This window comes from Candoia aspera, chromosome 4 (assembly GCF_035149785.1).
Source record: "Candoia aspera isolate rCanAsp1 chromosome 4, rCanAsp1.hap2, whole genome shotgun sequence".
Classification (NCBI taxonomy): Eukaryota; Metazoa; Chordata; class Lepidosauria; order Squamata; family Boidae; genus Candoia; species Candoia aspera.
The window spans coordinates 90921526-90933811 of NC_086156.1; the positions used below are offsets into that span (position 1 = coordinate 90921526).

General features: G+C 40.7%; 1 protein-coding gene across 1 annotated transcript; it reads left to right on the plus strand.

Moving 5' to 3' along the window:
• Nucleotides 1-621: 621 nt before the first annotated feature.
• Nucleotides 622-1578, plus strand: LOC134497314 (olfactory receptor 14A16-like). Its single transcript, XM_063302982.1, has one exon. It carries the CDS (start codon nt 622-624, stop codon nt 1576-1578), a length of 957 nt encoding a protein of 318 aa, XP_063159052.1.
• Nucleotides 1579-12286: the final 10708 nt, after the last annotated feature.

Here is a 12286-nt window from a genome sequence, read left to right on the forward strand (position 1 = left end):
TTTTTGCCACAATGATTCAAAGGTACATAATAAATTACTATTTCACCATGATAGAGTTGTTTCTAACTGGATGTTCTGATTAATGTGACTTGTCAATGCTGCATTTTGTCATTTTTTTCTTCAGTTACTTAATAAGTGTACACACAAACACAAACACACACACACACACACACACAAATACATACATTACATTTTTGTATAGACAAACTGGTGTCAAAGAATATTTTAAAAATATTTTAACATAATTTGAAGACTAGATAATTTAAAAACTTGTACATAAATATTTGCTTCTCCACTCCTCCTCAACCCATTGTTGTCCTTCATCAGCATCCTAATGTTGTAGAATGCATTTTATTTTCTTCAGAATTCTTAGGAAAAAACTGAAAAATCCAAAATGTATTGTACTTCTGTATTACTTAACCTTGCATTATAGTAAAAAGTGCCTAAGTATAAGGAATAAATAAGCATCTTTACTCTCAACTTGACTAATTGTGTCTATTTAATTTTTGAGAAAAATCACTTTGACAAAGATTTTTTACTATGTTCTAGCAGGAAATTGATATGAGTAATTACAAGAGTTTCCCCCACTAATCTCCAATCATAATCTGTTTTTTGTCCAGAATGAGTGAAAGAACTGGAATGGCCAACCAATCCACTGTGATGGAATTCCTTCTGATGGGATTTTCTGATACTCGTGATGGACAACTTCTACATTTTGTCATGTTTCTATTTATTTACTTATTAGCCTTAACTGGGAATTTAATCATTGTGTCTGTTGTGATCCTGAACCACCACCTGCACACCCCCATGTATTTCTTTTTGGTCAATTTATCTTTGGCTGATATTTGTTACATCACAACCACTGTCCCCAAATCAATGGCAGTTTCACTGACAGATAACAAAATAATTACTTTTCCTGGGTGCGTCACTCAAGTTTTCTTAATTATTACTTTTGCAGTTTCTGAGCTTTCCTTGCTTACCATCATGGCTTATGACCGTTATGTAGCTATCTGCCATCCCCTACAATATAGTCTCATCCTGAACTGGGATACATGCAATCAAATGGCAGTTACTTCCTGGGTCAGCTGCCTGATTAATGCATGTCTACAAACTGTCATCACTTTCCAATTAAACTTCTGTGGGCCAGACATGATTGGGCAATTTTTCTGTGATATTCCTCAGTTACAAAAGATTTCTTGCACTAGTACAAAAGTTAGCCAGATTATAATCTGTATATTTGGATTACTTGTGGGCTCCTTTTGTATTGGATTCATTTTTGCTTCTTATGGCTACATCATCTCTGCTGTGCTGAAGATTCCATCAGTTGAAGGCAGATCCAAAGCCTTCTCGACCTGCAGTCCACACTTGACAGTTTTCTCTTTATTCATCTCCGCAGCTTTGTTTTCATACATGAGGCCAAAATCTCTTTCCTTTCCCACTATAGATTTGCTTTCTGCTGTTTCATATACAGTTGTTCCTCCTGTTCTGAATCCCATCATTTATAGTCTCCGGAACAAGGACATTCAAGCAGCTGTGTGGAAATTAACATCAAAAATCAAAAAGAGTTTCCTAACCTGATTGAATCATCTTCAGTCAGACAAATATGACATTCTGTTAATGGAATGTCCTTGTGAAACCATGACTGATTGTCCTCACATGCATCTTTCTCCATTATTATAATCTAACATATAGAACCATCTCCCAGACTTTTGGTGTGAATGTTGCAGGTATTTGGATGTAAAGGAGGGAGGGGGGGAATTATTTAGGATATATCTTTGTGCAGGTGACTCTCAGCACAAATATTAGACTGGGTCCTTTGTGTGTAATTATTTATAATTGTTACATTAATATAATAAGAATTGTTTTGTTTGTTTCTGTAGGTTCAAACTGTACCATTTCCCAATAGAGTGGTTTAATTTACTTTCATGGCAAAGTAATGAGATAGATAGTAGCACTCCTTGTTTCATATACAGGCAAAGCAAGACAATTGATCAGGTAGACTAGATCATAGCCATTTTTATTCAATCAGTAATGAACATTTGACATAACTGTGTTATACGCTTCATCAAAAGAAAAAGATAGGGTACAACAGTCAAAATGTTCATTCTGTAGTTGTTAGAGGTTGGGAACATGTCTATCAACAAAGGTGCTATATAATTCTGCCAAAAATCCATGAATCCTGATGCTTTACTATTACACCCTTCCAGGTGGGTGGGTGAATTGATGCAGTTGTCTTTGCCAGGGTGAGAAGGTGACCAGTGCACATTGGTCATTTCAGAACCTCATCTGCCCATCCCAGTAGCTGGAAGTGTTTATGGGAAGTGCCAAGGGAGATCTCAAAGGGAAGCAACATAGCCATTTTACTTTGCCATTAATAATGAAGGTATGGAGTGTGAAGGTATACTTTGTGGAGCAACTCTGAAGTATTTCATAAGGAGGATTGTGCTGCAAAGCTTGGAAGAGATTGGCCTTCCATCCCTTCTCTATTTTTTCTGTAAATTTAGGAGCAGAAGCAGGAAACATGGACTGCAATCTTAACTATTCTTATGGATGTTTGTTCTAAAGACAAAAGACACAACTTTCAAAGGGTATAAGTTAGTGAATAAATTTCCTTATTGGATCTGTAAGAGAAAAAACAATCTTACAAAATTATTAAACTGATGGTAATTTTAAATTCAACTGCGTTCATTTAAATTAATATATATCCAGAGTGGTGAGGATGCTAGATAAATGGATTATCACATTCAGAGGTTCATTCTCCTTGCCATGGCTTATGCAGACTATATAGCCATTTGCCTACTGTTAATAAATCAGGATGTTTGTTTTTAAATGGCAGCTTGTTCCTGAGTTTTCAAAATAACAAATAGAAAGTTATAATCTGTTTATTTATTGAAGTTACATTTTTGATCATCTAATACAGTCTTTGAACACTTTTTTCAACACTATTCTACAGTAGAACACAGCTACTGATATTCTTTTCCACTGATGCAGGAGAGAGTAAATGCCTCTCTTTTTTGTTGTTACTGTCCATATCAGCGCAATTTAATACTAATTGTTTTGATTTCCCTTGAAACTGCTAAACTTAAACCAATTTAGGATCTCTATTCCAGTGGACAAATGAACCACAGAAGGAAAAGGAATGCATTTCAACAACTGAAAATATGTATAGGTAATTTATTCTCTGAAAATAGAACATTGTTCCTTCTTTAAACATTTGGGTTTTTCTTTTCAAGTTTCTTTTTTTCTGGTAATTACTTTTGAAGACAGTTTTAATACCAGTACAATATACAGTGGGAGATATTTTACTTTTTGTGTTTGGTTTTCTAAAGAAGGCCAATTCATAACTGCCCCACCTTAGAATGTTTTAATACAAATCTTCCATTTATACTATATATCCTAAGAATGGGGGCTATTAACTGGGTGATGTTAGAAAGCTTCCTCAGCACTTTTATAGAACAGTGATTGAGCATGGAACACAAAACTGTTTTTTCTAAACAAGAGACCATCTACAATAGCTTTCTGAGGAACATTCTGGACCTTCCCCAGAATTTCCCTGTTGCACTTTTAGGAATGGGAACATGATTGTCCGCAATCCCTATCAGACTTTGCTTGAAATTCTCAAAATATTTCAAGAAACCTAATAGTCCCCCATTGGAGAATTTTATTATATATTATTATTGGCATTACCATGAGATAGTCTTGTCGGAAAAGATCATGTTTGCTATTCTGCTGCAATATTTTGACTTCATTGGAGAATCTTAAGCTTTGGGCCAGGGAAGAAGATCCATGACTGGCTATTTCAGCAGGAAGCCAGGCAAGATGCTCATTTAATTCAGCTTTATTTTAAAGAGGATGGATAGATAGATAGATAGATAGACAGACAGACAGACAGACAGACAGACAGACAGACAGACAGACAGACGTACCTTCCCTTGATATTTGTCAATCAATCAATCACTTTTATTACAGCCTTAAGGCCAGACACAATAAACTATACATAATAACAATCTTACATTAATACATATATGTATGTAAAAAAAAGCAATCAATATACTATGATCCAAAATTTGTTTAAAAATAAAAATACTAAATTAATTAATACTACGTTAAAAATTGCAAATCTAAGTGATGATGTGGAATATTGTGCAGATGGTAGCACAAAACTGGGCATCCTGGGAGGGCATTTTTGGGTCCTTATCTGAAAGAAGTAGCATGAGGTACTTCTTTCAGAGGATGGTACTTCTTTCAGAGGATCAAGGGAAGGTACTTCTGTCTGTCTGTCTGTCTGTCTGTCTCTCTATCTATCTATCTATCTATCCATTCAGTCACTCTCTTTGGCAGATTGCTAAGAAAGCCTTTGGCACAGGAGAGATCAGAAAAGTCACAGACCAGGCATTTCTATAAAAATAATTTTATTTACAGAAAGCAAACATATTTTAAAACTTCTGCATTCTTACAGGATCTCAGTGAGAGCTGTTTAACTCTCTACATGCCTACACAGAAGGGAAATTAAACTAAAACAAGTTCAGGCAAGTTTCTCCCTTAGGCAATGCAACCATTAATGAGTGAAAAGGGGACAATTAAATTCAACCTCTTCACCGAGCCAAAATGATTAGTTACCATAGTAACCTTAATCTGTAGTAGAAAACATATTAACACTCCCCTTTTTATACTACAGAATAAGATGCAAACCAATTTGCTTTGATAACACTTTGTGTCTTTCCATTCACAATATTTTAACATTATCTCACCTTTGGTTTAACAGAAAGCTACCATCCTTCTTCCTGTGTATTTCCATATCTAGGTTACTTGTTATAGTTCCAAGGCTTTTTAATGTGAAATGCCTTTTCATGCAGGCTTCAAAATAAAGCCTTTGTTTTTTTCTGTTGATGTGAACAGCAGCAAATCATCAAGATAAATGCACAGATATGTACAGCCTTGTTTGTCCTTCTTCATATATACACAGGAATCTGCTTTTCCTTTTTCAAAACCAAAACTCTGCAATTTTTCATCTACTTTTTGGTTCCAGGATCTAGCAGCTTGTTTTAACCCATAGATTGACTTCTGCAGTTCACAGACTAGATTCTCCCCTTTTTCATAGCCAGGGGGGTGCTGCATGTATAATTTGTGGTGTAAATCACCATAGAGAAATGCAGTTTGAATGTCATAGTGGTGAACAGACATTCCTTTGAATGCAGCAATTTTTAACAGTAATCTAATTGATTCACCTTTAGTAACTGCTGCAAAGGTCTTGTCAAAGTCGAAATCTATCCTTTGAGTGAACCCTTTTGCAAGCAACCTTGCTTTATATTTTTGGATTTTGCCATCAGCATCCCTTCTCAGTTTGAAAACCCACCTGCAACCTAGACAGCATTCATTGAGAGGTAGATTTACCAGTTTCCATGTTTTATTTTCTTTCAAGGATGCTAACTGCAGTTGCATGGCAGAATTCCAATTTTGTGCAATCTCAGGTGGTAAAGCATTCACTTGTTCTAAGACTCAGGTTCTGTGAATATGTGAAAAGCCTTTACTGTTTCAGGCTGAAAACTTGATGGAGGAACACCTTTATTACTTCTCTGAGATCTGCGAGGTAATAAAGGGCTTAAATTTTGACTCCTATCACTTAACTGAGAAGCATGTGTCTCATCAGACAGATCTTCAGTTTGCTTTTCTGGTTTAATGTCCTCATCAGGCAAAAGATCACCATCAGCAAGTCCTTGCTGTTCTGTTGTGGTGGTCAGATCAACTGGAGAGCTAGCGTTTAATCTCCCTCAGTTTTGTTCACCAAAGGAGCGCTTTTGCTAAATATTAATTTCTCTCCCATTATGAACTTGTAGCTCCTTTGGCTTTGTTCATAGCCAACAAAGATGGCTTTCTTTGTTGTGGGGCCTACTTTCCTTCTCTGTTGTTTTGGAATATGAACCCATGCAGTGCTACCAAACACTCTAAGATGGTTTACCTTTGGTTTCACACCATAAAACAAATGGAATGGAGTGTCCTGAATCACAGAGTTATACAATCTGTTTTGTACATAACAGGCAGTAGATGTTGCCTCTCCCCAATACTTAAATGATAAATGGGAATCTTTAAGCATGCATTTCATCACATTTTGCAAGGTTCTGCCCTTTCTTTCAGCAACACCATTTTGCTGAGGGGTGTAAGGGTTAGAAAGAATTTGTTCTATCCCCCTTTCCACTAGGAACCTTTTGAATTTGTGAGAAAGGCACTCTCCTCCTCTATCACATTGGAGTGCAGATACAGGCCCAGGGAATTTTCTATTTGCCCTTGTCACAAAACTTAAATTTCTCAAATGCCTCATCTTTATGTTTTAAGATGTAGATAAATGTGTATCTTGAGAAATCATCAATGATGGTCATTGCATACCTTGCTTGTCCAAGACTTGGAGCAAAAGGACCAATAATGTCAGAGTGTACAATTTCCAAAGGTCTAGTTGTAACTCTGTCACTGTGCTTACTCACAGGAGCTTTTAGTGTTTTGCATTCTTTGTAAACTACACAATCTAAGGATTTGTCACAGGGTTTTATCTTTAGGTCAGCACACAGCTGTGGCATTTGTGCTATATACTTGAAATTAGCATGACCAAATCTCCTGTGCATCAGGTGTACACATTGGTCATGATATGGAGTGTTGCCAACTGCAGCCTTGCAGCTTGGCTTCCTTGCATTTTCACAATGTATAAGAAGTCTTTTAACATACCAGTAGCACACAATTTCCCATTTTTACGTATCTCACAACCATTTTTCTTAAATGTTATGATATACCCTGTTGCAGCCAATTGTGCCACAGATAAAAGGTTTGATTGTAAATTTGGCACATACAACACACCTTTTACAGTTTCTACCAAGCAGGATAAATGCAAGTCACCTTGTCCCATAATTTTGGTCACAGACCCATCAGCCAAAGATACACTTTGTCTTTTAGTTTTAGACAGTGACACAAAAGAGCTTTTACAATTACATAAATGACAATTGGCCCCAGAATCTAACACCCATACATCAGAATTACCCTTCTCAGCAACCTGTGCAATTTGGGATGTCTGAACAGCCTTCTTCTGTTTTGCCCTTGTGTTCTTCTTCTCTGTCTTTTTACTCTTGGGTCTCAAGGCACAGTCTTTCTGCAAATATCCAGCTGAACCACAAGTGAAGCACCACTGGCTGGCTGGTGCTGTGTCCTCAGCTTCCTTTCCCTTGTTTTCCCTTGTTTTCTGGTATTTCAACTTTCCAGAAGAGATGGGGGGGATCTTTCCTCTTCTTTCTCCCATTCAGCAAGTAAGCACTGTGTAACATACGGTGGGGTGAGGTCTCCTTCAGGCATAGCCTCCAGGGTATTAATCAGCGTGTCCCACATTTCATTCATTGACGACAGGAGGATATAGGATGTTGTGAGAGGTATAAATTCCATTCCTCTCTCCTGCAACTCAACAAACAGCTGCTGAATATAATGCAGGTGCTCAGGAGGGCTATCTCCTTCTGCAAGGTAGGCTTTGAACAGCTTTTTTTGTCCGGGTAACTTTACTCCCTGCTGTTGCCTTTACATATATGTCTCTCAAAACGTCCCAAAGTTGCTTTACAGACTGCATACCTCACACGTGGACTAGCTGATTGTCCTCAACTCCCAGGATAATGGTGGCTCTATCCTGCTCATCCTGTCTCAGCCATTCAGCACTGGGATTTTGGGGGGTTTGCTCACCCATTGGCAGCTAAAGATTCTCTCTGCAAAGATACATCTCCATCTTCAGGGCCCAATTCAAATAGTTGGTCTCTGACAGGTGCTCCAGAGGCATCTCTAAGGGCTGGGAGGTAGCCATGGCTTCTTCCGTCTTTTGCAAATCACCTCAGCTGGCTTCTTTGTCCTGTAGACTGGCAGCTGCTGGAAAATCTCCAGGCGGCTCCAAAGAAAATATTCACAGGTTTTTTCTACCTGCTTTTAAATTGTGCATGAGGTGTGGAGCTGATCTCTCTATTCTCTCTGGGTTTTACTGGGCTTCTAACTGGGTTTACTGGGCTGCTTACTGGTCTCATAACCTTTTAGCAGATTTCTAGGAAAGCCTTTGGCCCAGGAGATATCAGAAATGTCACACACCAGGCATTTCTATAAAAAATAATTTTATTTACAGAAAGCAAACATATTTAAAAGCTTCCGCATTCTTATAGGCTCTCAGTGAGAGCTGCTTAACTCTCTACATGCCTACACAGAAGGGAAACTGAAATTAAAACAAGTTCAGGCAAGTTCCTCCCTTAGGCAATGCAACCATTAACATGTGAAAAGGGGACAATTAAATTCAACCTCTTCACCCAGCCAAAATGATTAGTTACCATAGTAACCTTAATCTGTAGTAGAAAATATATTAAGAACGCTCCCTACCTGGAAATTTCTTCAGTAATGGATATATAAGGATCTGTCTAGAGTCCTTATATAGGGTACAGTATAATAGCATATGGCTTATGGTTTCTATTGAACCGTCTGCACATGGACATAGTCGAAGGTGCATAGGAGTACCCTTAAAATGACCCAAAAGGACTGCTGAGGGCAATGCGTTCAGCCTGGCTAATGTAAAAGCTTTAAGAAACTTCAAAATTATGATAGATGAAAGATAAGAAGCTGGAACCAACCCTTCTGGAAGCATTTGGCAGATATTGGGGTGTAGCACCTTACTTAAATTTGTTTGTAGATCTACATCCCCAATTTGTTGTTTCAGGGCAGTTTTAGCATTATCATATCCTAATGAGCACAGACTTTCCATAGAGAAGCCCAATTTAATTTTGTCTAAGGTTTTTTTTAGCCAAGATGACTTAAAATGATATCTAAATATTAGTGGGGCTAAACTTATAGGTGTCATGTTACCCATTTCGATGTTCTGTTAACATTGTAACGTTTCACATGTCATCTTCTTTTCCGTGTTCCTTCGCCCATCCCGGCTTTTTCCATTCCTCCGCCCTCCCTTGTTTTGAGGGCTTGGAATGTATGTTTGGGTTTGCGCTCCTGCTCAAGGTTACTTTCCCAGGCGCGTCTAATGGTTCCTAGCACCTGGGAGGGGGTGCGCACTGACGAGGGATGGGGGCGGAACTTGCTCACAGGCAATGCTTTTAAGTTTGTATTTGGCGCGCTTTTGCTCATTCTCAGCTTTCTCTGTATTTGCATACTATTCCTTTAATAAATCAGTTATCTTTAAGCCCGAGCTTGTGAGACTGAGTATTTGGGGTTAGGCAACCATTACATAAAGCTGAGAATCATTTCAACCATCTTCCGCTAGCCCCATCAACTCATTGGATAAGAGGGAACGCTAGCGATGACTGAACATCAGCTTCGCGCGAGTGAAGGGAGTGAGGAAGAGCAGGAGTCAGCAAGGATCCGGCCAGCTCTAACCTCGAGAGCGCAAAGAGCGGCACGTCGGGAGATGCGGGATGCCCAATTGGATGAGTTGCTGATATCCATGCAGGAGAGCCTCAGGAGTGAACACAAAACCGTAATGGAGAGGACAACAGGGAGGGGGTCTCCACAACTATCCTGGGAGCCCGAAATCCCCTTGTCACCGAGGGTGGTGGTAACCAACCAACCCCTGGAAGAGCCGGTCACTCCTGCTCATATGAAAGCAATAGAGGACAAAATGAATCTAATAGTGACAATCCTTAAGGATCTCCCCAGGGGTGCAGAGCCAACCCAGGAAGATTGGGAGGAAGAGCCGTCACAAATGGCTTACCCCAGGCACAGCACCCTACCACCCAGGGGAAGAAGCAAGACTCGAGCATCCCGTCAGGTGGGGGGGCGAGAGGCAAGACCTCCCAGGGATCGGCCACCCATGGGGGCTCGGCGTATGCTGACATTCGCGGAACCGCCACAGCCAGCTGAGCCGGTAAGAAACTTCCCACCATTTGGAGTGAAGTTCGATGGGGATCCCACTACACTCTCGTTCTTTATCACTAACGCTAAGCATTATATGGAGGATTGGGGCCAGAACTTTCGTTCAGAACACGGCAAAATCAATTTTATTGCCAACAAACTGAGAGGGAGGGCAGCTGACTGGTATGTGCAACTGTGCCAAACCGAGGCAACAGAGTCAGAGGACTTCGATGACTTTTTGTGGGCACTTAAACAGCATTTCGAAGACCCTCTAGCCCAAGAGACAGCCAAAAACACCCTGAGGAAACTCTACCAAGGGTCCCTCTCAGTTGCCAATTATGCGCTGGAATTTAAAGCTTTATCAGGGAAGGTGGAAGACTGGTCTGAGCCAACTTTAATTGAAATGTTTAAGCAGGGGCTAGAACCAGAAATCCTCCGTTGGGCACTAGGAAGAGACGACCCTAAGACGCTATACGGATGGATTCAGTTGGCGGGCAGCACAGAAAATGCCCTGCAGACCTATGCCCATACTAAAGAGCTTAGACAATCCCGACTTGCCAGAGGAGCGTGCACGACTGGACTTGCCAGCCGCCCCAAACCAAAAGCCTGGGAAGAGGAAAGGGAACGACGGTTTTCCAAAGGTCAATGCCTGAGATGTGGAAAAGAAGGGCATCGCGCCACTTCGTGCCCTAGACGCCGTCCAGAAGAATGGCAGACGAAACCTACGGTGAAGTCGCCTGCTCTGCCGCGGAAACTGAAAACTGCCGTCGCAGAATTGGACCCACCAGAACTACCATTCGGGGAAGAGGAAGAAGAATTGCAATTTGAACAGCTGGCGGGAAAAGGCTACCACCTGCCCTGAAGGGCGTCCTAGGGCAGGTGGAAGAAACCGGGCGTGACCACGATTCGGTGAGTGGAAACTTCCCTACACTGACTGTAAAAGTTAAACTGGGATCAAAAACCAAAACTGTGGAAGTTTGGGCCATGCTCGACTCGGGCTGCTCCCGTTCCCTTATGCACCCTGATGTCATAGCGGCTCTGGAACTGCCCACGTTTCCTTTGCCAAGACCTATGATCTTCACCCAATTGGATGGAACTATGGTGGGAGGGAAAGCAGTCACTCATTCCATGGGACTGGTCGCCTTGCAGATGGGCTCCCATCGGGAAAAAATGCCATTTGTTGTAGCTCCAGTGGGGGGTCCTCTGGTTATTTCAGGTATGCCCTGGTTTGTACAACAAAATCCTTTCATCAACTGTCTACATAGAACTGTGATTTTTGCGGATGGATTTTACAAAGTACCCGAAAAAGATCTTCTAGAAGACATGGAGGGTGGAGGGGTAGCGTACACTACTGTACAAACGCTTCAACCTCTTGAGGGACTACCCAGTCAATATCAGGATCTTGCTGAGGTATTTGGGGAAAAGGAAGCAGATCGCTTGCCACCCCACCAAAAAACAGACTGTGCCATTGAATTCTTACCTAATGTAAAGTTACCTCACCCAAAAATATATGCCATGTCTCCCAAAGAGCTCACTACGTTACAGGAGTTCATTGACAAAAACCTGGCTAGGGGTTTCATTGAGCCTGCTAACTCCCCGGTAGGAGCTCCTGTCCTGTTCAGACCAAAAAAGGATGGGTCATTGAGGCTTTGTACCGATTTTCACGGGCTCAATGCGGTCTCAATATTAAATAAATATCTTTTGCCCCTGATCAAAGATATGTTATCACATCTGGCCAGAGGCAAAATCTTCTCCAAACTGGATTTGAGAGAAGCCTATTTTCGTATTCGCATAAGGGAAGGGGATGAGTGGAAAACAGCATTTAACTGTCCTCTCGGGGCTTTTCAATATAAAGTCTTACCCTTTGGTTTGTCGGGGGCACCTGGGGTTTTTATGCAACTAATCAATGAGGTCTTGCATGACCACCTATTTAAGGGGGTACTGGTGTATTTGGATGATGTATTGATTTATACTGAAACCATGTCAGAACATATTCACTTGGTGCGTCAGGTGCTGACTAAATTGAAAAAAGCAGAGTTGTATGCTAAACTGTCCAAATGTGCCTTCCATCAGTCACAAATTGATTATCTAGGCTATAGAATTTCCGCTAAGGGCATTGAAATGGACCCTGCAAAAGTGGAAGCTATTGTGGCATGGGAGCCTCCCTGTACCAGGAGACAATTACAAAGTTTCCTTGGATTCGCCAATTTCTATCGGGCATTTGCCCAAAATTTTGCTGAAATCGCCCTCCCCCTCACTGAACTGTTAAAAACCAAAGCGCAGGGGGATACGCGACGTTCAAAAAACCCGGGAATGCTCCTTAAATGGACTCCAACCTGTCAACAGGCGTTCGAAGTGCTCAAACAAATCTTCACCACAGAACCAATATTACAGCATCCAGACCCCTCTAAACCATTCGTTGTAC

Excerpts from the sequence above, each read along its gene's own strand:
- LOC134497314 (XM_063302982.1), top strand. The coding sequence starts at position 622 with ATGAGTGAAAGAACTGGAATGGCCAACCAATCCACTGTGATGGAATTC.